This window comes from Dama dama, chromosome 25, assembly GCF_033118175.1.
Source record: "Dama dama isolate Ldn47 chromosome 25, ASM3311817v1, whole genome shotgun sequence".
In the NCBI taxonomy this organism is placed as follows: Eukaryota; Metazoa; Chordata; class Mammalia; order Artiodactyla; family Cervidae; genus Dama; species Dama dama.
Window position 1 is genome coordinate 26,594,250 of NC_083705.1, and position 25,409 is coordinate 26,619,658.

A 25,409-nucleotide genomic window follows, 5' to 3' on the forward strand; every position below is an offset into this window, starting at 1 on the left:
AATTCTTTTATTGCCCAAGGTCAGAGAGATATTGTCTTATATTGTGTCCTAAGTTTTTTTCTTTTTTGGCTGTACTAGGTCTTTGCTGTGGTGTGCAGGCTTCTCTAGTTATGTGAGGGCTTCAGAGTGTGCAAACTCAGTCGTCTTAGTTCTCCAACCCGGGATTGAACCCATGTCCCCTGCACTGGAAGGTGGATTCTTAACCACTGAACTACCAGGGAAGTCCCAGGGCCCTAAATTTTATGGTTTTGCCCATGATTCTTATTCATGGTGTGAATTTGGGGTTATTCTGGTTTTCTATGGTTGAAAAACAGCTTATCCCAAACTTTAGTGGCTGAAAGCAACCGTTTTATTTAGCTCATGATTTTTGTGTCAAGAATTTAGAAAGAGTTCAGCTGGCAGTATGACCCTTATCCACAAGGCATTAGTTGGGCTAGAAAATTCACTTCCAAGATGGTTCCTTTCTCTGCTCACAAATGTGGTACATTCGTGCATCTTGGCTCCTTTCTCTTTCTACCTGAGCTTTTATCCTCTAGGGCATCTCCATATGGGTTATGCTTCTTGCAGTGTGATGGGCTTTGGGTAGTTGGTATTCTTATGTGGTTGTTGACTTCTAAGAGGTGTATTCCAAGAATGAGCATCCCAAGAGCTAGTATTTCCAATAGGCAAGAAGAGGAAACTGCCAAGCAGCTAAGATCTATGCCTGGAGTTCACAATGTCACTTCTGTCTGTCCTATTTGTCAAAACAATCATGGGGCTCACTCCAATTCAAAGGAGTAGGGAAATAAAAATAACCTCCTCCTGTTGATGGAGAGTGTCAAAGCCACACTGTGGAAGAAGCATAAAGAAAGGGAGATATTATTGTGGTCATCTTTGAAAAATACCATCTGACCACAACAACATTTATTTTGAAACTACATTCAACCACTTCGTCAAAACTCTCAAAATGTATTCTGTTATGGCATCACATATAGCAGTCAGTAACCCGTATGTCAACAAAGATCCGTCTAGTCAAAGCTATGGTTTTTCCAGTAGTCATGTATGGATGTGAGAGTTGGACTATAAAGAAAACTGAGCACTGAAGAATTGATGCTTTTGAACTGTGGTGGTGGAGAAGACTCTTGAGAGTCCCTTGGACTGCAAGGAGATCCAGCCAGTCCATCCTAAAGGAGATCAGTCCTGGGTGTTCATTGGAAGGACTAATGCTGAAGCTGAAACTCCAATACTTTGGCAACCTGATGCGAAGAACTGACTCATTAGAAAAGACCCTGATGCTGGGAAAGATTGAAGGCAGGAGAAGGGGATGACAGAGGATGAGATGGTTGGATGTCATCACCGACTCTATGGACATGAGTTTGAGTAAGCTCCAGGAGTTGATGATGGACAGGGAAGCATGGCGTGCTGCAGTCCATGGAATCACAAAGAGTCGGACACGACTGAGCAACTGAACTGAATTGAACCCATATGTAACACTTATTATATACTTGAAACATGCCTGCTATTCCTTGATTAGGTCACAGTTCTGCCTCCTGGATTCTATGTGGTTCCTGGCTATGCCCTTATACTCTTAGCTCTAAATTCTTAGCTCTAAATTACCCTTAGCTCTAAATTCTGAGTCATTTTGGTCCATGATTGCAGTGGAATAGCTTTCTAAGATGCTTCCTGCTTATAAAAGCTTGAGATTCTTAATTGTTTTTTTTAATTTGAAATAATTTAGTCCAAATGAATGTGCTCCTGGTGAATTTAAGGTCCTTTCTTTGTCTCAAAAGAATTTGCAGATAAAGCAGGGAGATAAAGCAGCAAATGAATGTGCTCCTGGTGAATTTAAGGTCCTTTCTTTGTCTCAAAAGAATTTGGAGATAAAGCAGGGAGGTCCTTATTTAAGCAAGGACCTACTCTCAGGGAGAGCAAGCAGACAGGCATGGAGCTGCTGCCCTAGGTGTCTTTGGCAAGTTGTTTATGAGGGGCATACACATGAAGGGGTGGAATATTCACTGGGGAAGGAGGAGTTTGGGGGTTGTATTCCTTGATTTTCATCCCAGCTCCATCTTCCCAAAGGGAGGAGGGATTTTTGTCCTTATTCAGTTTACCTGGTGGCTCAGAAGGTGTAAAATCTGCCTGCAAGGCAGGAGACCTAGGTTCGATCCCCGGGTTGGGAAGATCCCCTAGAGAAGGAGATGACAACCCACTCCAGTGTTCTTGCCTGGAGAATCCTGTGGGCAGAAGAGCCTGGTGGGCTGCAGTCCAGAGTCGCAAAGAGTCGGACACAACTGAGCAACTAACACTTTGGCTTTTCACCTCAGCTTAGATCAGAGGTTCATGGTATTGGTGCATAATGGGTACTTCTTATCTGTAAGTCTACTTTTGTTGTAATGGGAACATAATGAGTAACAGGTTATGTTTGGACTCAGGAAATTCCCATCTTTCCACACATTTCTTTGTCTGCTTCCAGGACACTTATGACCCAAAATATATGGTTTCCTGTCAGTTTAGAGGTTCCTGCTTTTCTCTGGCTGCCCACGGGTGCCTGCTGTTTTTAAGATGTATGATTTCCTGCCACCTGTCCTCTCTCCCCATTTCTCTGCTCATACCTAGCTACCTGCCTATTGAAACCAGTGGCGATTCTGTTAGTACTGTTTCTGTGGATCTTATTGTGCTTTAATCCATTAGACAAAAGTCACATTCGTAAATCTCTTTGAGATAGGCTCTACTCTGTTATTAAGTCTGCTGTGGTACAACACTCTAAGATTCCTAAAGTGCTGCTTTATAAGGTACTGCCCTAAATCTTTCTGAGGTTATAGCAAACGGTTTATAGCCACACACTTGTGATTACTCTGAGACAATAATTTACTAGCAACAGCTTGAATTTGATATTTGTTATAAGGCCATTTTTACTTTGAGAACCTTTTGCTGGGAGAGATTAGGGATGGAACTAGCTTTATTTTTGAATCATCAAGTCACGACTCTTATAGTTCCTCTAAATTTTGCTTAAAAGCTAAAAAGTTCCTTCTTTAGTTTCTCTCTGTCTAAATCTTGTTATCAAGGCTAAAAGAAATAAGTTGGCACTTTCACCATTCATCCTGGAAGAGTCCTTAGCCAGGCCTACCTTTTGTATTTACCTTGTTACTGAAAGTGCCAGTTGTAACTGAACTTTATGTAACTGTGTAACATGGGCCTTTCTCCATCTTCAGTAACAACCTCGTCATTGTTCTTCCAGCCTTCACTAACGTGTGTCTCTGAGACCCTTTAGGCCTCCACTCACTGCCTGGCCCTAATGCCACACATATCTGTTCTGGTTATCCATTGTTTAACAAAGCTATGTGCAAACTTAGTGGCTTAAAACAATCATTGTAATTTTTATGTAATTTTGTGGGTTTTAGGAAGGTACTGCTGAGGCCCATCCACAAGCCTGGAGCTTCTGTGCTCCTTGACCTCAATTTCTTTTCATGCAGACTCTCCCCTTTCAGGCCTCTTCCTATCGCTTAGGCATCGCTCAGGGTAGTGCGCTGGGCTCAGGGTGGTTGCACTTCTTACATGATGAATGGTTTCCAGGAGAGAGTTTTGCAAGAGTGAGTGATGAGCGCGAGTTCCAAGAGGCAGGAAGAAAAGTTTCAGGCCAGTTAAAGGCTAGTGCCTAGAACTGCCACTGTCACTTCTGCCGTCTTCTTTTTATCAAAGTAATTAGAGACGGCTCACCCTAACAAGACTCTGCCTCTTGTTAGGGAAGTGGCAGGATCACACTGCAGAAGCGCATGTAGGTGGGAGGTAATATTGCAAGACATCTTTGGAACTTACGTTGGCCACAGGGGTGCAGCCTCACTGTTCCCAAATGGATGCCACTTGGATCAGAGTTCTTTGTTGAACAGTCGGTTCTCTTTCTGTTCTGTCATAAATCAGGTTTCTAAACATGTGGGTATTTGTCTTAGATTGCCTTTTTGCACTCTTGATTTTCAGCTGGGGGTTATTCTGCAGGGAATAATATGTGGAGACATTTTTGGCTGTCATACTTGGGAGAAGGTGCTACTAGCATCTAAAGAATAGAGGCCAGGCTTACTGCTAAGCATCTTATAATGTACAGAACTGCCTCCCACAGCAAAGAATCATCCAGCCCCAAATGTCAATAATGCTGAAATTGAGAAATCATGCTCCATACCACCAGTATTGTCCTGCCATATTATCTTAATTAGCTTAAAGTTGGTAGAGTAAGTCATCTCACTTTGCTTTTCATTTTTAAGAATGAATGTCTTAATTATGTTTGATCGCTTGTGTTTCCATATAAATTTTAGAATCAGTTTATCATGTCATGAAAAACTATATTTTGGTTGGAATTTCACTATAACTATATATCTTCATGAGGAGCATTGAGATTTTATGATATTGAATCCTCTTATTCACTAATATGATATTTCTGTCAATTTAATTCTTTGATACCTTTTAATAAAACTTCATAATTTTCTTATTAAAAGGTTTGCAAATCTTTTGTGCAAGATTTACTCTCTTGGCCAGTTAGCTGTGAGGCTTGTAGTAAGTTGTGTTCCTCTTTTGAGCCTTAATTTCCCTAAGTGAAAAATGTGACATTTGAATAGATCATCTCTAACAGATTTTCAAGCCCCAGATGACATGATTAAAATGTTAGAAATTGAAAACTTTGAATGCACAAAATACAAGTAGTCCACTAGAGGGAGCTCTTCTGCATTTTTGTCTCTTGCCAGATTGCCAGTCAGGTACGAAGGTAACTGCATCAGCTCCTGATGTTAATAGCTGCAGATGCTGTAGCGCAGACCTTATCTTATCAGGGCAGGGGAAGAAGGTGACTCCCTGGTATCTCTTTGGTCACAGTTCTCCACAAAAGAAATGTTGCCTTGGTCCTGGGAAGATATCATTTTTTTTTTTTTTTCCTGAGTGTGGGAAGACAAGCAACATATTTTGAATCTAGGAGGAAACTTACAGATCATCCAATTTAATTCCTTTATTTAAAAGTGAAAAAGCTATGATTTAGAGACACTTTAACTTTCCAAAGGACAAACAGACAATTTGTGAGAGAGCCAAGGCTGATACTCAAGTTCATGCTTTTCACACTGTAGTGAGGGAATGGAGAAAAGAAGTAAGCAGTGGATTTGAGTGATGGAATGGGAGTAGGGGTTATGTTTAATTTTTAAAGGACTGAGAGGTGGGTGGTCTGTGAATTCCCTGGAATTATTATATGTATGTCAGGGCTTCCCAGGTGGCACCAGTGGTAAAGAACCCTCCTCCCAATGCAGGAGACATAAGAGATAGAGTTTTGATCCCTAGGCTAAAAAGATCCCCTTGAGGAGGGCGTGACAACCCACTCCAGTATTCTTGCCTGGAGACTCCCATGGATAGAGGAGCCTGGCGGGCTACCGTCCATGGGGTTGTAGAGAGTCGGGACACTACTGAAGCGACTTAGCATGCATGCACGCTTGTGTATATGAATGTGAGAGTTTGTGTGTATGTGTCTGCACGTGTTTGCACACACTTGCTATATTTTGGATGTGATTGTTGGCTTCTAAGAAATAGGATTGGACTGCGGTAAGCCAGCGTTTACTTACAAAGCAGAATAACTTTCACTGGTTTTAGAGATTCATTTAATTTATAAATTGTAATTGTTTGGAAATACCTGCCTTGGTAACTTGATTACCAAAAATTTAAGCTATCTTTCAGTTTATTTATCTTTAATTTAATTTAATGATTTCCAGATCTCATTTTTTTTCCTTACTCAAAACTGACTTTTCAAATAAAGTATGGTTTTTGGATGTTCTTTTCAGAAGATGGAACTCAGCTGCTCTCTGTTAGTCATCCTTTTTGAGGTCTATTGTGACTGTTCTTGAAATGTTTCTCCATAGTACTCTTATTATTTATAATTCTGGTTTACCTTGATGGAGACTTTCCTTGCTAACTGTAGACATTTAAAATTTCCTTATTTCTGCAGTTGCCTTATGAATAGTATCTTTATGTTTTATTTGGATTACTTGTTTATGGATATCATGGACAAGATTTTAAGCCTTTTGTTTGGCTTACATAAATAAAAAATAAAAATAGAAGTCTTTACCTATTAACTTCTATGTCAACTTTAAAGAACTAGAGTTCTTATGTTACTTTTTCAATGCAGTACAATCTATCCTTCTCTAGCAAGCTAACAGAAAAAGATGCTCTCAGAAAAATATGTATTTAATTGCCTCTTTATCAGCTATGCCCTAGACCAGTTTAAAGAGAGTCAGATTGTATTTAGACTTCTATGTATTTGTCCATGGAATGATGATACCTAGGGATAAAAGCAGGGAAGGGGTATAACTGGCAGAATAAGGATACTGGGACCTGGAGGAAGGCAACCCACTCCACTGTTCTTGCCTGGAGAATCCCCATGGACAGAGGAGCTGGCAGGCCGCAGTCTGAGGGGTTGCAGACAGTTGGACTGAAAGACTAAGGATAGCATAAGGGTCCTGGGGAGCTTTCTGTCTCCAAGATGAAGTTTTAGACTGTAGCTGCAATCTCAGTGTGAAGTGTTAGATATTCAAGGAAAGGAGGGTTAATCTTTATAATAAACAGTTATGAAAATAAATATTAGGCCAAATGATTTTTGTTCTAGTGTTCATCTCCTCAGCAAGTATTACTGAAGTTTTATCTATCAGTAATTTCATCTTGCACGTGTGCTTAGTCAGTCAGTTGTGTCTGACTCTGCGACCCCACGGACTGTAGCTTGTAGGCTCCTCTGTCCGTGGGGATTCTCCAGGCAAGAATACTGGAGTGGTTGCCATGCCCTCCTCTCGGGGATCTTCCCAACCCAGGGACTGAACCTAGGTCTCCTGCACTGCAGGCAGATTCTTTACCATCTGAGCTACCAGGGAAGCTTACTTGCATACTAACCAGCTAAAAATTTCAGCTGGAGTTAGACGGCAGTAAGGGTTTTGAGCTGGGTGAAAGAAATGACTTTCTTTTCAGGGTTAGGGTTCCATTAAAAACATCTTTAATCATGAAAATCAAGTGACAGAACAAGGTTTATTTATTTAAAAATGTGTCACATGTTTGACTTCTGTTTTTTCTTCATAAAGGTGATTTGATGGACGTAATGGATGAATGTTTTTAAAAAATCATATATTGTTGGGTACAATTAGATGTGTGTAATGATTTAAGTATGAATTGATTATCCGAAGTTTGGAATTATATAAATTCTCAAGGGTACAAGAAGGGGGGATTACTGTTAAAATATCTGTATTTCCCATTGACTGCAATAATAGAAATTTTCTTCTTGGTTTTTAGATTTCCTCCTTCTTCACCCCTGAAGCCTTATCCAAAGAGGCCTCCATATCAAAAGGATGCTATTAAATTTCCAAAATGGAATGATCCCCCACCAGGCACTTCACAAGAGAGCATCCCGGTGAGGCCACTTGTGATGGTAAGTGCCATTATAGAAGCTGATGGACTAGCAGCCGGAGAGAGAGAAAAAGTCTGTGAACCTTTAGGCTTAGTCCAGTTTTTTTGTTGGTCCCTTGGAAATAGTGGTGTGAAAGCACTTTAAAACAATATCTTAGCTGTCAGTAGCTGAGAGACTAGTAGCACAAGAAGATTGGCTTTTGCATTTTTCACTCTTGCCCATTGACACTTGGACTGAATAGGTGGTACCCGTTTTCATACATTTAGACTGAGCAGGTTTCTCATAAAACTCCCTTGTAATTTCCTTTTCTTTTCTATTCTGTAATTTCCTCAATTCCCTTTTTGTCTCCTCTTCCTGAACTTTGTTGTAATTATTACCAGTTGAAAGTGTAAAGGTTGGGACATGGAGAATTGTGGAGCGAGCCCTGATAATATGAACAAAGGTATAGTTTGGAGAAACCTAAGCACATTGTAGAATAAACTGACTTTTTGGAAGCATACTTTTCTCTTGAAATATCCCCAACAGAAAACTACTAAGATTGAGATAATGCTAAAAAATAAAATGTAGACAAAAACTTCTATAGGCAATTTATTTAAAGAATTGTACTAACAACCATGTTTTAAGTTAGTTTAGTCTTATAGGACTAGATGTCCAGTTCCTACATTTGCAGAGGTGTGTTGTAAACATTTTTAGGCAATGAGATTGAATGTGGTTATATTGTATCTCAGTCTGGAGAGAGTAATTAAGCAGCTTAGCCTTTATCAGAAATAATGCAGGAGTGAGACCAGTGACAGAAATGGGGACTCCCTATGGGCTTGCAGATTTGTTAGGGACAGTGATGAATGTAGTTTTAATTATGCTTGATGATAAAGGTAGATGATATTATATGGAAATGTCTAACAGGCAGGTGGAGGTAACGGCCCTGGAAGTTAGATGAGAGGTCATATTTGAAAGTCATTAATTTATTCTTTCAACAAACTTTTATTGAGTGTTTGCTATGTGCCATGCATTGTGCCAGGTTCTACAGATACAGTTGAATGTGATATAGTTTTTCCTCCAGAAGAGCTCATACAGTGATAGGTGATTAGGAAACAGTGGGACTACTCTGAAAGAGTGAGCACAAAGGGTATTTGAGGATCATTTAATTCATTACTAATGAGAAGTTAATTAAGCTCTAGCTGATAGTTTCTGTGCTCTAAAATATAAGCTCCATGAAATCAGGTTCGTTTTTAAAAAAAGAAATTTGTGTTTAAACACCTAATATGACCCCATCAGTAGAGTGGTTATTCAGCAGATGTTTTTTCATTGTAAGGTCATCTAGTGTTGTTTATATACAATAGGTAAAACACCATATTAAACTAATGTGTATATATGTCATCAATATAATAACTTCTCTTTTCTGTTCTTTTTGGTTCTGTGAACCTCTAGGAAGACCAGCTGCTCGTTAGTCACTTTCATGCACCAATGAAGAAGACAGTGTCTTCTCTCTTCTCTCATCTGTTTTCAGTTTCTCATTTTCAGCAATTCTGAGGTCATCTGCCAGTGACTCCGATTCATCACCCATTCCCCCCTCCCATAGCTTGTCATGTCCCTGATTATTTGGATATTTCTGATAACCTTGCTCTTGCCTTTTTCTTGCCTTAACCTTAAATTAAGTGGTGGAGGTTTGAGATCCTCACTTCTTCCAGCTCCTCTAATGCTTGGGCTCTGCTTCTTGGGAAGTGTCCAGAGAAAAAATGGCAGACTAGGATCTGTTTTCTCAGTTGGGCCTCAACGCAGTTGTTAGATTGATGATGTTAGTAGTCAATAGAGAAACAGTCCATCTTTCTTAAAGCACTTGAGTTCGTCTTCCTTTTTTTTTATCTTACTTTCCCTCTTTCTATCTCTGCCTCCACTTTTCTTATTGGTTTTGTTTTTGTTCTGTCCTGTCCTCTCTCTTGCCTAGTCATTATATAAAATAAAATGAAGTGCAGCAAATAAAACAATTTGTTGTGTTTGCTGACAGGCAGCAGGTGGAGAGTGAGCTCTGGAGACAGACTGCTGGGTTTGAATCTTGGTTCTTCGTTTATTAGCTGTGCAAGCTTGTTTCTCTGTTTCATTTGCTGCGTCTGTGTCGAAGTTTTCTTTTTGGTGAGAGTGGGATGATAACACTCCCCTGGGGTAAGATGGTCATGACACTTAAGTGACTTCATATCTATAGTGTGTTTACAAGGGTGCCTGACACACAGGCTTTGGAAAACTGTTAATTGCTATTGCCATTATTAATAGAGTTGTTCATAGATAGAGACAAAAGAAAAAAATTACTCATAGTATCATCCAGAGAGAATTAATATTAACTCTTTTATTTTTTTCCTATGCATTTTTTTTAAAGGTTGTCATATTTGCAATATGGCCCCAGCTCCAGCCCCTCACAGGGCCCGCTAGAGTGGCAGGTTGGCCATGCCACCCGGAGCCGGGATGTAGCCCATCTGGTTGTCCAGAGACACACTGCACTGCCGCAGGTGGTGGGAAATCATGAGGTTCTGCTGGGGTGGAAGGCCCAGGAGGGAGCCCTGTGGGGAGCGCATGTCGGGGGGCTGGCTGTAGACCTTACCCCACATGGCCTGCTGCTTCATCAGCATGAAATTCTGCTTGGTCATGAGGCTTTGTGGGGGTGGAGGGGACATGACACCCTAGTGCAGGCTGTGGGGCACCATGCCCTGCTGCGGGGGCACACCTGTCCTGCCCAGCAAGGACATCTGTCCTGCCAGCAAGGATGTCTGTCTATCTGGGGTGGCACATAGACATGTTGAGCTCCCACTGCTATGCATGTTTTTAACACTGTAATGAGGTCATGCTGTTCTGTTTTGGTTGCCTGTATTCTACACTTAGAACAGTATATTGTGTCCATTTTTTGATGTTATTAAACATTTAGTATCATTTTTAATATCTGCATCTTGTCTGTAAAGTACTATAGTTTATCCAGTCCTTCACGGTTAGATATGTATTATACCATGTTTTCAACTTTTTCGTTCTATGTGTAAGCAATTTAATTAGCAGTATCTTTACAGATAAATAATTGAATATTTGTTTAAGATAACTTGTGGAAATGAATTGGCTAGGCAAATGCAACAACTGACACTCTTACTGTCAAAAGAGAACACCTAATTTAGATGGTTTAAAAAAAAGTACAAATCCACATGATCTTCAAGTTTCTTTTGCAATTTAGTAATTCTCAAAAACAAACCCCCAAACCATATCAAAGAACAACTTCACAGCTCATTTTTTCCAATTAAGATTTTTCTATAATGACACGTTTGCAAAAACCTTTTATAATAAAAGCACTTTGTAGATGACTTCTTGTATGTTTTGCCTTTAAAAGTTCAAAAGTTCCTCTCTGTGATTACCAGAAGGGAGTTTTAAGACTTCTGTCTAGTAGCCTAATGTGAGAAGGGAGATGCTAAGAACACTGAAGCGTTAAAGCAGTGTGAGTTTGGGCAGATTACTTCACCTCTTTGGGCTTTAGTTTTTCTTCCTGGTTTTACCTCCAGATGTCCTTGTAGAGCTCTTGTTTGCCTGCCTTCTTCAGATGTCTAAGGTCTCGGGACTGCTATCTTAACAGTGTACTTACTTGATCTTTTATTTATTTATTTATTTATTTATTTATTTATTTTTAAAGAGTTCTCGAAAGTAATAGACTTTAATGTTATTGTAAGCAGTCACTTAATTTGAATAGTATGTGAATTTGGATTGATATTCCTCCAGTTAATTTTTAATTAATGAAGTTTTATCACTGCTACTTCACTGATTAGTTGGCACTCCCACAGGAGAAAATAGCTAATGTCTTGCTTATTGCTATAGCTCTTTGGCAATTCTTGACAATTAATTTATGATATGATCTGATCTTTAAGAGTTATACTTTATTACTCTGTAGTCCATGCAAAGAAAGTTTATATTTTAAATGATTATTTAAATCAAGTTTAAAAATAACCAAATCAAAGAAGTTTTTCATAAAATCATACCACTGTCTACTGAAATGTTTGTTCTCTCTTTCTGTCTTTCTCCACTCCCTCACCCCCAATTAGAATTCTGAGATGTGGTACAAGCGTCACAGTATTGCTATTGGAGAGGTGCCGGCTTGCCGTCTTGTCCACCGCAGACAGCTGACAGAGGCCAATGTAGAAGAGATCTGGAAGTCTATGACATTATCATAGTACGTGCATTTGATATTAATGAGATCTTTAATATTGTTTTTTTGTTTTGTTTTGTTTTGCTTCTCTGCTACTCTGCATACTTAATTTTCTGAAACTGTGTATAAAAATCTCAACTTTTGAGTGCATTATTTGCACCTATCCTGCTTAGCAAGCAGACTTTAACTGAATTCAGGGAATTTTCTATTATCATTTATAGTAATTAAGAATAGAACTTTAAAAGTTTTTTTTTTTTCTTTTGCCCACAACCCAGAAATAATCTACTGGTTAAATATTTTTATTATTAAAAATTTAACTCTAGTTGATTTATAATATTGTGTTAGTTTCAGGTGTACAACTTCAGATTCTTTTCCATTATAGGTTAGTACAAGATATTGAATATAGTTCAATATACTGTGCTTTACAGTAAATCCTTGTTGTTTATCTATATTGTTTATAGTGGTACATGTCTGTTAATCCCATACTCCTGATTTATCCCTCCTCCTCGCCTTTATCCTTACAGTTCAGTTCAGTTCAGTCGCTCACTCGTGTCCGACTCTTTGTGACCCCATGAACCGCAGCAGGTCAGGCCTCCCTGTCCATCACCAACTGCCGGAGTTTACCCAAACCCATGTCCATTGAGTCGTTGATGCCATCAAACCATCTCATCCTCTGTCGTCCCATTCTCCTCCTGCCCTCAATCTTTCCCAGCATCAGGGTCTTCTCCAATGAGTCAGCTCTTCGCATTAGGTGGCCAAAGTACTGGAGTTTCAGCTTCAACATCAGTCCTTCCAATGAACACTCAGGACTGATCTCCTTTAGGATGGACTGGTTGGATCTCCTTGCAGTCCAAGGAACTCTCTGGAGTCTTCTCCAACACCACAGTTCAAAAGCATCAATTCTTTGGCGCTCAGCTTTCTTTATAGTCCAACTCTCATATCCATACATGACTACTGGAAAAACCGTAGCCTTGACTAGACGGACCTTTGTTGACAAAGTGATGTCTCTGCTTTTTAATATGCTGTCCAGGTTGGTCATAACTTTCCTTCCAGGGAGTAAGCGTCTTTTAATTTCATGGCTGCAATCACCATCTGCAGTGATTTTTGAGCCCCCCAAAATAAAGTCTGCCACTGTTTCCGCTGTTTCCCCACCTACTTGCCATGAAGTGATGGGACCGGATGCCATGATCTTAGTTTTCTGAATGTTGAGCTTTAAGCCAACTTTTTCACTCTCCTCTTTCACTTTCATCAAGAGGCTTCTCAGTTCCTCTTCACTCTCTGCCATAAGAGTGGTGTCATCTGCATGTCTGAGGTTATTGATATTTCTCCTGGCAATCTTGATTCCAGCTTGTGCTTCTTCCAGCCCAGCATTTCTCATGATGTACTCTGCATATAAGTTAAATAAGCAGGGTGACAATATACAGCCTTGACGTACTCCTTTTCCTATTTGGAACCAGTCTGTTGTTCCATGTCCAGTTCTAACTGTTGCTTCCTGACCTGCATACAGGTTTCTCAAGGGGCAGGTGGTCTGGTTTCCCATCTCCTTCAGAATTTTCCACAGTTTATTGTGATCCACCGAAAGGCTTTGGCATAGTCAATAAAGCAGAAATAGGTGATTTTCTGGAACTCTCTTGCTTTTTCTATGATCCAGTGGATGTTGGCAATTTGATCTCTGGTTCCTCTGCCTTTTCTAAAACTAACTTGAACATCTGGATGTTTACAGTTCACATATTGCTGAAGCCTGGATTGGAGAATTTTGAGCATTACTTTACTAGCGTGTATGATGAGTGCAATTGTGTGGTAGTTTGAGCATTCTTTGGCATTGCCTTTCTTTGGGATTGGAATGAATACTGACCTTTTCCAGTCCTGTGGCCATGGCTGAGTTTTCCAAATTTGCTGGCATATTGAGTGCAGCACTTTCACAGCATCATCTTTCAGGATTTGAAATAGCTCAACTGGAATTCCATCATCTCCACTAGCTTTGTTTGTAGTGATGTTTCCTAAGGCCCACTTGAATGTGAGATTCCAGGATGTCTGGCTCTAGGCGAGTGTGAGTGATCACACCATTGTGATTATCTGGGTCATGAAGATCTATTTTGTACAGTTCTTCTGTGCATTCTTGCCACCTCTTCTTAATATCTTCTGCTTCTGTTAGGTCCCTGCCATTTCTGTCCTTTATTGAGCCCACCTTTGCGTGGAGTGTTCCCTTGGTGTCTCTGGTTTTCTTGAAATTATCTTTATCCTTTGGTAACCATAAGTTTGTTTCTATGTCTGTGAGTCTATTTGTATTTTGTAAATAAGTTGATTTGTATTATTTTTTTAGATTCCACATGTAGGTGATATCATGTAATATTTATTTTTCTCCTTCTCATTCACTTCTGTTAGTGTGATAGTCTATAGGTCTATCCACGTTGCTGCAAATGTCTATATTTTATTCTTTCTTATGGCTGAGTAATATTCCATTGTGTATATGTATCACGTCTTTATCTGTTCATGTGTCAATGGACACTTCGGTTATGTAAATATTGCTGCAGTAAACCTTGGGGTGCATATATCTTTTTGAACTAGAGTTTTCATCTTTTCTGGATGTAAGCCCAGGAGTGGGATTGCTGGATCATATGGTAACTCTATTTTCAGTTTTTTAAGGAACTTCCACACTGTTTTCCACAGTGACTGCACTAATTTACATTCCCGTTTACAGTAGAGGATGGTTCCCTTTTCTCCACACCCTCCATAGCATTTATTATTTGTAGACTTTTTGATGTTGGCCATTCTGACTAGTGTGAGGTAGTGACTTGTTTTGATTTGCATTTCTCTAATAATTAGTGTTGTAAAGTTTTTAAAGTTTCTAGTTACACTGAAATCTTAAGCTTATTGAAATATATAATGGAAAATTTGGGCTTCTAGATATATGATATATAGTAGATAACTAAAGTTAACAATAACATAGCAGGTTTTTTAAAAGAAATTTTATAAAGATATACTCGTAGCAGTTTCTTATCATTGGTTAAGGTAGTTTTTGTTATTATAATATGTAATTTAAAAATAATTTTCTTGACATTCAGTGTGTTATGCTTTTAAGTTAGTGAAGTACTACATTAATGACAAAGGGGTCTTTTTAAAGTTTGTTTTATATACTCAATGTCTGGCCTTTTTACCCCATAAAAATCAGGTGAAACACATGAAAACAGCACATTTTAAAGATCTTTTATAGTTTTGGGTCTTGGGCAGATGATTTTTAAAAAGTGATTAATCATGGTTTATCTTTTTAGTTTACAGAAAATCCTTGGCCTGGATTCCTTAGAAGAGGTTTTAGACATTACACTTGTCAACTCCAAGTTCATCATCCATAATGTATACAGTGTGAGCAAGCAAGGAGTTGTTATCCTTGATGACAAGTCAAGTAAGTGCATAAAAGCCATTTTGTTCTCAGTTGACTGAGTGCATTGACTGTACAGTCCATCTCCTTCTATTTGGCCTTTCCCTAAACCCTACACAGGTTTACCCCCTCATTCTGTAAAGCTTTAGCTTACTTCCAAAGACCTTTATACTAATTCAGGAACTGTCCTAGAAAGATGAAAATACCCAGGAGTGAAGGCCTGAGCCACATCCATCTAGAGGCTAGTTCACTGGTAGCCATGTGGTAGTATAAAGTAGTTCTTTATCATCTCCAGGAAATCCCTGAGAAGTAAGTTTAATGCCTAACAGATTCTTTGAGTCAACTTTTAGGGGGGTCCAGGGGCCTGACTGATTTTCAGAGCTCTCATTGAGCTTTTCATTATGGTGTCTTTGTGTCAGATTTTCAGGGATAGTCTTGGTTTATATTATTTTTCCCCGTTTTTACAAAGGTAGCTTTTTAGATGTTGAAGGTGTTTTAATTTTTTTATGCCTTTTTACTCCAAGCCAGTTTACAAATTGGGGAAAATGAACATTTAGCAACTCCCTGTCCTGATTTTTGACTAAGAAAAATAAAGTGCTTGTAACTGTAGTGAGCCAGAGTCCTCAAACTGATTTAAAAATTTCCTTCCCCTGAATAAGGGATGGATCCACATTGGATGCACTCTTTGATTGCTGCTTCTTTTACTTCAAACTCTTGATCCTAGGAATTAGCTGGAGCTAGAATGACCTTTGGATGTGGGAAGATGGTATAATACTTTGGTTTTTTTTTTTTTTTTTCCAGTGGGTTTTGTCATTACTTTCGGGTTTTTATAAATTAATATTAAATGAAGCGCTGGAGGCTCCTGGGCAGCAAGCAGAGCTGGCCTAGAAGGAGCCCGAGCAGTGAGAAGGGAAGAGGTTTTTCTAGGCCATGTTTCTTGACAGGAGCAGAATGTGTCTTTGAAACCTGAAACAATTTTCCTTTAAAGCCTATGTATGAGGAATGGAGAATGTTAGGAAACAGAAATAAATAGCTTTGTGACTTCTTGAATTGTCAGGTTAATAACAATGTATAAAATTAAGTTACATAGGATGAGAGGGCTTTTGCCTTTGAAATACATTTAAAATCCTTCTGCATTCTCCTGAGTACAGCAGACATGAATACTTCCAGCTACAGCTGGATGATCAGTTTTGTTTTATTAAGTATGTGCTTGAGAAAGAAGAGAGCATTTCATAAGCCTCAGGTTCATTAGCCCTAACACAAGTCAACCAATGTCTTTGCAGTTTCACAGACAGTGGAGAAGGTGTCAAGGACAAGCGTGAGTGCTGGTCCATCAGATGTCTGTGGCAGGGCCAGGGGAAGAGACCTGGTACCGAAAAGCTTAGCTGGGGTTTTTGTAGCATTGCTAACCATTATTATTTTAAGGCTGTCCTAATACTGATAGCCTGCACTGATATGTCAGTGGCACTTTCTTGCCTTAAACATTTTGAAAATTGAAGCTTGTAAAGTGATTGAACATTGGACATAACAGAATTCACCTTTTTTTTTTTTTTTTTTTTAAAGATATTTGGTGAACTGGTTTCATAAATGCATTTGATGACTCATACTTTTGCTTTTTCTGTGTTTTTCTTCTTTTTGTATAATTCTTAGGATAATTGATTTATTTCTTTGGAACAAACTATCAAATTTCTTCTTTTCCCTAAAGCTTTACAAGTACATCTTGTCTTGAGAAAAATTTACAGTTATGGTTTATATAAGAATGAGTTGTAACATTGCTGCTAAGGAAAAATTTTTATCTTTTCAGTGTTCTGATACATAAGTAAGTGATTTGTGATTAGCCCGATATGTTTCATATTACTTGGTACAAGTATCATTCTTATGTTACCAACTATGTATATAATACTTTGAGTTATATGTAATTGAATAAAATATCTTTTTATTTTCCTTTTTCTGCAGAAGAACTTCCTCATTGGGTACTGTCAGCTATGAAGTGTTTGGCAAATTGTGAGTACTAATTATCTGCCATTTTTATGAAATTGACAGAAATTAGTGCCCTGAATTACAAAATATTTTGGCTCAATGGCCTGAAGATTGATTTGACACCTGTGAGACTGGCAGTTAACTGGAGATTCCTGTGCTTTCAGTGATAAATTTGTGACTTAGTGAAAGGGCTGAGTTATAGAGCATTTTATTTTATTTTTTCATTTATTTTTATTAGTTGGAGGCTAATTATTTTATAATATTGTAGTGGTTTTTGCCATACATTGACATGAATCAGCCATGGATTTACATGTGTTCCCCATCCCGATCCTCCCTCCCGCCTCCCTCTCCATCCCATCCCTCTGGGTCTTCCCAGTGCACCAGCCCTGAGCACTTGTCTCATGCATCCAACCTGGGCTGGTGATCTGTTTCACCCTTGATTGTATACTTGTTTCAATGCTGTTCTCTCAGAACATCCCACCCTCACCTTCTTCCATAAAGTCCAAAAGTCTGTTCTGTACATCTGTGTCTCTTTTTCTGTTTTGCATATAGGGTTATCGTTACCATCTTTTTAAGTTCCATATATATGCGTTAGTATACTGTATTGGTGTTTATCTTTCTGGCTTACTTCACTCTGTATAATGGGCTCCAGTTTCATCCATCTCATTAGAACTGATTCAAATGAATTCTTTTTAATGGCTGAGTAATATTCCATAGTGTATTTGTATCACATCTTCCTTATCCATTCGTCTGCTGATGGGCATCTAGGTTGCTTCCATGTCCTGGCTATTATAAACAGTGCTGTGATGAACTTTGGGGTACACGTGTCTCTTTCAGATCTGGTTTCCTCGGTGTGTATGCCCAGGAGTGGGATTGCTGGGTCATATGGCAGTTCTATTTCTAGTTTTTTAAGGAATCTTCACACTGTTCTCCATAGCGGCTGTACTAGTTTGCATTCCAACCAACAGTGTAAGAGGGTTCCCTTTTCTCCATACCCTATCCAGCAATTATTGCTTGTAGACTTTTGGATAGCAGCCATCCTGACTGGTGTGTAATGGTACCTCATTGTGGTTTTGATTTGCATTTCTCTAATAATGAGTGATGTTGAGCATCTTTTCATGTGTTTGTTAGCCATCTGTGTGTCTTCTTTGGAGAAATGTCTGTTTAGTTCTTTGGCCCACTTTTTGATTGGGTCTTTTATTTTTCTGGAATTGAGCTGCAGGAGTTGCTTATATAGTTTTGAGATTAATCCTTTGTCTGTTGTTTCATTTGCTATTATTTTCTCTCATTCTGAAGGCTGTCTTTTCACCTTACTTATAGTTTCCTTTGTTGTGCAAAAGCTTTTATGTTTAATTAGGTCCCATTTGTTTATTTTTGCTTTTATTTCCAATATTCTGGGAGGTGGGTCATAGAGGATCTTGCTGTGATTCATGTCAGAGAGTGTTTTGCCTATGTTCTCCTCTAGGAGTTTTATAGTTTCTGTTCTTACATTTAGATCTTTAATCCATTTTGAGTTTATTTTTGTGTATGGTGTTAGAAAGTGTTCTAGTTTCATTCTTTTACAAGTGATTGACCAGTTTTCCCAGCACCACTTGTTAAAGTGGTTGTCTTTTATCCATTGTGTATCCTTGCCTCCTTTGTCAAAGATAAGGTGTCCATCGGTACGTGGATTTATCTCTGGGCTTTCTATTTGTGACTTAGTGAAAGGGCTGAGTTATAGAGCATTTTATTTTTTAATTTTTTTTTTTTATAGAGCATTTTAAAAGGGATTTTTGTACTTCTGTTTTCTTGTGGGTAAAGTTGCACTGCAAATAGCAACCACACTGCTTCTTTTGAATGCTTCATCACAGAAAAGAATAATTAGTAATATTGAAAACAATATTGTAATAGATAAATGCCTGTCAGCAGTTTATTCCTAAAGCATGTATTCCTAAGTATGCCCTATATTTACATCATTAGTTTACTCATCAGATTCTGTTTCCCATTGGCTTTTTATAGGGCAATGGTTTAAGTTGGAGAGAAATATTTTAGAAGACAAATCTAATTAGTGTGCAGCATAGATTGGAAGGAGAAGAACCTGTATATAGAGAAACAAGAAAGACTGTTTCAGTAATTTGGCTATCAGATGAGGGGCCTGGACAAGGTGATCCCTCTGAAGGTTTTCATAGGCATATGAAGTCTTCTTCATAGGATATCATGGGCACTGTGAAGAAATGAGTTATTAGAGTATTTCACTAGCACAACTGTTTCTCTGGAATTTTTAGAAGTCTTAACTCAAAGAAGGGATTCTAATGGTTAATGGCTTAAGCCAAACAAGTGATTGTAATAAGAATTCTAGTTATCTTAGCTGAGTGGTAATGGTGATATTTGGTCTATAAACTCTTTAGAGTCTTAAAGATCACCTCAGAGAGGTAGTTTCTTTCCTCTCTTTTGAGCAAGACTAGCATGTATAGAGATTGCTGTATAAATTATTAAATTAGTAAGCTCTGAATTATTAATTTCACTGATTAGTTTTGTTTGATTATAGAATGAAACTAAAGTAACTGTTCAACTCACTGTGGGTGATCTTAGTGATGATATAAAAATGATGATATACTATCATCCTGAATATGAATAACAATGTTAGTTTATGTGAAGACCAAAGTTCTCTGAGTTTATTAAGATTTTCATTGGGTTTGGTTCATGTTTTAGAACATCTGAGATGTTGAGTCCTGTGGTTTTAGTTTGAAGGAATGCTTTCTATTCTCACTTAATCATTTTAAAGAAATTAATCTAAATTATATGTTTGGCCAGAGTTGGCAAAGACAAAATAGAAGCTATGAATGGGTTAAATGACCCATGTATGACTTTTTGGAAAACTAAGGATCTTGAAAGTTGGTCAACTGGGTGTGAAAAGAGGAAGCCAGTATAACAAATCTAAGCTATAATATGTTGTAAAGTATATATTAAGGTGTAGTTATGATGTTGAATTCTCAGTGGTGATCACAATGTAATGAAGGGTGTAATTTCCCCTTGAGAGATTTATATATAATATAATCCATGAAACTTCTGCAGAAAGGTCAGACTAACTGAGATTACCAGTGGAGAGAAAAGATAGGAGGGTTGACTTAGTCATGTTCTCCACATGTGTGAGGAAGTGTTAGGTTAGGTGGAAATTCTTGGGAATGGGGACCCATCCTACATGTGTCAAGTGCAGCACTTGAGAAATGGTTGGCACATCCATAAAGATGCTTGCTTGTGTGTCAAAGAAAAAAAGGTAGCCAAAGAGCGAGGTCAGCCTTTTGAATAATTTTATAAAATTATTGACTTTTCCAAATTCTCATCCCCCATCTCCTGAATTTACTATGAGTCTGTCACAGTCATAGTCTGTTGCTTATCCTTATCCTTACTGAATCTGGGTTTCCATTATTGTTGCCCAATAGGGAACAGAAAGGATATGAGACTTTCAGAGGCCTCATGCCTCTTACTCTGTAGGTTTACTGCTTATCTCTTCCTTGGGGGCGATCTGTTGCAGACCTGGGTGCTATCATGGTTGACCATAGGTGAGGGACTGATGTTAAATAAAAAATGCAAAACCAGGTTAGCTGTTTTTCTTCCTTGTGCACATAGATTGCAAGAATTCAATAAAAGTTGATGTAAACAGTTCTTTTTCCAAAGTCTTTCAGGAATAACATTTATAAAAACTGGATTTAAAAATATATTCTGAAATTCAACATGATAGAAAAACAACAGATCTTTGAACTTAGCCTTCTCTCATGGGCTTGCCATGCACTGGCATTTGAAAGAAAACTTTTTCTTGGCTTGTTTTTGCATGTTTTTGTCAAGAATGATAAAGTGTTCTGTAAGAGATACAACTACTTAGAATGAACTGCATACTTATCCTTAGAGGGAATAAATAGTTCAAGGTGACGTGTATTGCTTGCTAAGACATGTCACGCTATTTCAACTGACTAAGCTTGGGATATTTTAGAGGAAGAAGCAAGTAAAAATGGCTATATTTGCCACTAGGTTAATGAGGTATCACACATTTAATAATTTTCATTATCTTAGTCCAAGTTTTTATAAGCAGCATATAGAACATTAAAAGGTAAAAGACTTTTTAAGGAGACTGACAAAAAGCTGTTTTCACGGTGTCTTAATGGCTTGGAGATGTGAAGGCCCAGAATCCTTAGCTGTTCTTTTTCGTTTGATCCTTTCTCATTAGTTACAGTGATTCTGTAGGAAGGATTTGCTTTCAATTTTTACTGGCTTCTTCTGCTGTCCTGAGGGTAGAAATCTGTTCGGGTACAGTTGTTTAGTCTTACGTTCTGCTGGCTCAGAACTGACGAATGTAGTCAACATCACTTTCTTCCATGCTGTGATGGAAATAGACAATGTTGGCCAACCACAGTGGCAGTGGACCACTTGCCGTTTCCCTCAGGCATTTGCAGATCCAGTTGCTGTCTCCACTTGGAGACGTAAACCCTTCCATCTGTATGTGGGTTGTTGTGGCCCTTTGCTGCCAGCTCGGTAGAGAGCTTGGGGCTTCTCCGATGGCTCAGATGGTAAAAATCCACCTGCAGTGCCGGAGACCTGGGTTCGATCCCTGGGTAGAGAAGATCCCCTGAAGAAGGGAGTGGCAACCCACTCCAGTATTCTTGCCTGGAGAATTCCATGGACAGAGGAGCCTGGCAGGCTGTGGTCCATGGGGTCACGAAGAGTCAGACACTACTGAGCAGCTGACACTTTGACTTTCACCGTAGAGAGCTAAGCGTTTCTTGTTCCTCTTTGGTCCCTGATATAAGGGGATCTTTGCTTCACTTATTCCAAGCCTCTTGGTTTTTTGGTTGTTCCAAGTTTCTTAGAGTTATTTGCAATATGGTTCTGCTTGATAAATTATCTTTTATATTTAAACTTCTTTTTAGCAGAAAACATCAGTTTGATTCTGCTTTGGTATTATTTTCTATTAAAATTTTGTTTATTAAAAATTCATTAAATGCCACTATTCACTCAAAAGCATTGGGTAAATAAAACCTAGACACTTAGATCAAAAAATTGAATAGGAACTTAGAGGCCGCTTTATCTAGTCTTCCATGGTCTCTGTTTGAGCAGCTTTAACATTAAAAAAAATTTTTTTAATACACATTATCTTTTGATGGTGATCAAATGGAGAATTTTATAATCAGAATGAATTTAAGACACAATGTAAAATCTCCTTTTCAGAATGTCTTCAGAAAAAAGAGTATACGTTCTTATTAGTCTAAAATTGTTTATAGGCAGAAATTGTTATTTCACTCAACTCTAATTCTAGAACTTTATAATATAGCAGTGATAAAATAATTAAAAGCTTTAAAAATTGCTTTATAGATTATCTGTTATATATGTGAGGTAGTTGCCATATTAGACTAGGCAAATATTACATGTGTCAAAGAAAATGATCACTGTTTGCCTTTAATAAAAATACCTTTCAGAAGGTCATAAAAGAGTAGGGGTTTTTTTTTGAAAATGGAAGTAAGCCAGTGTTTTCCTCATTGTTTTATAATAGACTTCAATTTAGACATAAAGCATATTTATGTAAGTAAAATGTATGATATCAATTTTCCCCTTGAAAACTTTTCTGATTTTGCATACCTGTACATACCATGTATATGCACAGAGACTAATAGCAATACTTGCAGGTTATTGCCTTACTAATATTTTTCTTTCTCTTTTTTAACAGGGCCTAATTGTTCAGATTTGAAGCAGCCTATGTATTTAGGATTTGAAAAAGATGTCTTTAAAACTATAGCTGATTACTATGGTCACTTGAAAGAGCCTCTACTTACGTTTCACCTTTTTGATGCCTTTGTCAGTGTATTAGGTAAGTTGGAATATAGTGAACTTGTATCTTCATTATTTATATGCAAACATTTCATTTTTCTTTATCTTGAGACTTCTGTTAGCCCAATTTCCGTAGTATTTTTGAAATAAAAACAAATGAGCTGCTTGCCTGGTTGGAGTCTTGCTGTATGCAGGAAGAAAAGAAAATAGTTAAGCTCTATTAATAAACCTAAACATGGACCAGTAGTTTTTATTTCTTAGGAAAGAATAATATGTTTATGTCATTTTTATTAAAAAAAATATATGTATATGTTTATTGATAGAGAACAATGTAAATTTGACATTTACTGTTCATGACTACTCTGGATATGACTTCATGAATAGTCAACCATGAAAGATAATCATTTAGAAATCTTTTTATAGAAGTAACAGGGTTTTGTAGGATTATATGTTATTTGTGACATGTAAAATAAATATAGTAACTATTATTCTCTAAAACTTATTGTGATTTCTTACATATATTTATATTTCAGAATGTTGTATACTGCCCGAGAAACATGGTAAAAGAAGGAAAAACCAGTATTATTGGTGTAGGTCTTTCTGATAGTGTTCCTTTCTCCTTGGAAATCAGTTTTTTCTGTTCCTATCATGATTGTTGAATACGTATTATTGTTTTCTTGTAAACAAATGTTTGCTTTAATGACCAAACCACTGTGTGGGTATCATATTCTGTTATGTAAATTGTAGAAATTAACATTGTTTTGGTTTTGAGTGTTGTAGAGTTCAACAGTCTTTACCTTCCCATGCTTCCTTCCCTTTCTCATTCTTGCTTCCCCTTCTCTTCCCTTTCTCCTGTCTAATTTTCTTCTTAGAAAGTATGTATGCTGCCATAGTATCCTAACAATCAGCAATATGTGAGTAATATACCTAATCTCTTAGCACAATACTTTAAATTTTAAGATTTCATAGGGTTTCTGATGATAAGCAACATGGAACAATTTTAAATCATGTATCTAAGAGGGAGTTTGTTTCAGAGAGATCAAAATTAAGAACAGATGAAGGGTTTAGGCCTGTTACAGTGTTTTGAGACCACTGGGTCTTCTTGATATTTTGTTTTCCACCAGGGAGTATTGGAGGCTTGTGTACTTGTGAATATCATGCCTGATGATGAGTACTAGCTGTTGTTTAATATGCATAAGGACTAATTGAGTAGATTCTCTTCATAGCTACTTAGTGCCTTTATGCCACTGGTAAAATAATTCCAAAGACAAGATTACAAACCAATTCTTAGATTTTCTTGTCATTTTCCATTTTCATAATGTTTTATGGTAAAATGATCTGATTTTGAAACAAAAGAACTTGGAAAAATTGTATTTAAAAAATTTATTTTATGTTGGAGTATATTTGATTAACAATGTTGTTAGTTTCAGATGTACAGCAAAGTAATTCAGTTATGCATAAACAGAACTGTATCCATTGTTTTTTTACCCATTTAGGCTATTACAGTGTATTGAGCAGAGTTCCCTGTGCTATACGTAGGTCCTTGTTGGTTATCTATTTAAATATAGGAGTATGTACATTTTAGTTCCAGATTCACAGTCTACCCCTCCCTCCTGCCCATCCTCTGGTAACCATAGTTTGTTCTCTAAGTCTGAGTCTGTTTCTGTTTTGTAAAGAAGTTCATCTGTATCATTTTTTTAAGATTTCAAATATAAATGATAGCCATGTTATCTCCCTTTCTCTTACTTCACTCAGTGTGATAATCTCTAGGTACATCCATGTTGCTGCAAATGACGTTTCATTGCTTTCAAAGACTGAGTAGGTCCATTTATATATGTACGACAACTTCTTTTCCCATTCATCTATCGATGGACATTTAGGTTGCGTTCATGTCTTGGCTATTGTAAACAGTGCTACAGTGAACATTGGGGTGCATGTATCCTTTCAAACCATGTTTTTCTCTGGATACATGCCCAGAAGTGGGATAGCTGGATCCCACTCTAGCTCTATTTTTGATATTGCTCTATTTTTAGTTCTTAAGGAAACTTCATACTTGTCTCCATAGTGGCTGTATCAATTTACATTCCCACCAACAGTGTAGGAGGGTTCCCTGTTCTCCAGGCCCTCTCCAGTATTTATTGCTTGTAGATTTTTTTTGATAATGGCCATTCTGACTGATGTGAGGTGATATCTCATTGTAGTTTTGATTTGCATTTCTTTAATAATTATTGATGTTGATTATCTTTTCATATTCCTCTTGGCCATCTGTATCCTTGGAGAAATGTTGAGACTTTTGCCCATTTTTTGATTGGATTGTTTGTTTTTTTGATATTTAGCCACAGGAACTATTTGTAAATTTTGGAGATTAATCCCTTTAGTCACATCGTTTGCAAATATTTTTTCCCATCTGTGGGTTGTCTTTTTGTTTTCTTTATGGTTTCCTTAGCTATACGTGTGTGCTAAGTCGCTTCAGTCGTGTCTGACTCTTTGCAACCCTGTGGACCATAGCCTGCCAGGCTCCTCTGTCCATGTGATTCTCCAGGCAAGAATACTGGACTGGGTTGCCATGCCCTCCTCCAGGGTATCTTCCCAACCCAGGGACTGAACCCTCATCTCCTGCATTGTCAGGCAAGTTCTTCACCGCTAGTGCCACCTGGGAAGCCCCCATTCTTTTTTTAAAATTTATTTTT

The 25,409-nt window shown here is 37.9% G+C and overlaps 1 protein-coding gene across 2 annotated transcripts in view; it reads left to right on the forward strand.

The window, feature by feature from the left end:
• Positions 1–25,409, forward strand: part of DEPDC1B (DEP domain containing 1B) — a 94,484-nt gene that overhangs the window by 32,202 nt on the left and 36,873 nt on the right. For both annotated transcript variants that reach the window (XM_061129749.1, XM_061129750.1), the window contains exons 3-7: positions 7,279–7,414; positions 11,458–11,585; positions 14,834–14,964; positions 16,897–16,944; positions 22,619–22,759. In XM_061129749.1, coding sequence (XP_060985732.1) covers positions 7,279–7,414; positions 11,458–11,585; positions 14,834–14,964; positions 16,897–16,944; positions 22,619–22,759 — 584 coding nt within the window. The remainder of the gene's footprint in view (positions 1–7,278; positions 7,415–11,457; positions 11,586–14,833; positions 14,965–16,896; positions 16,945–22,618; positions 22,760–25,409) is intronic.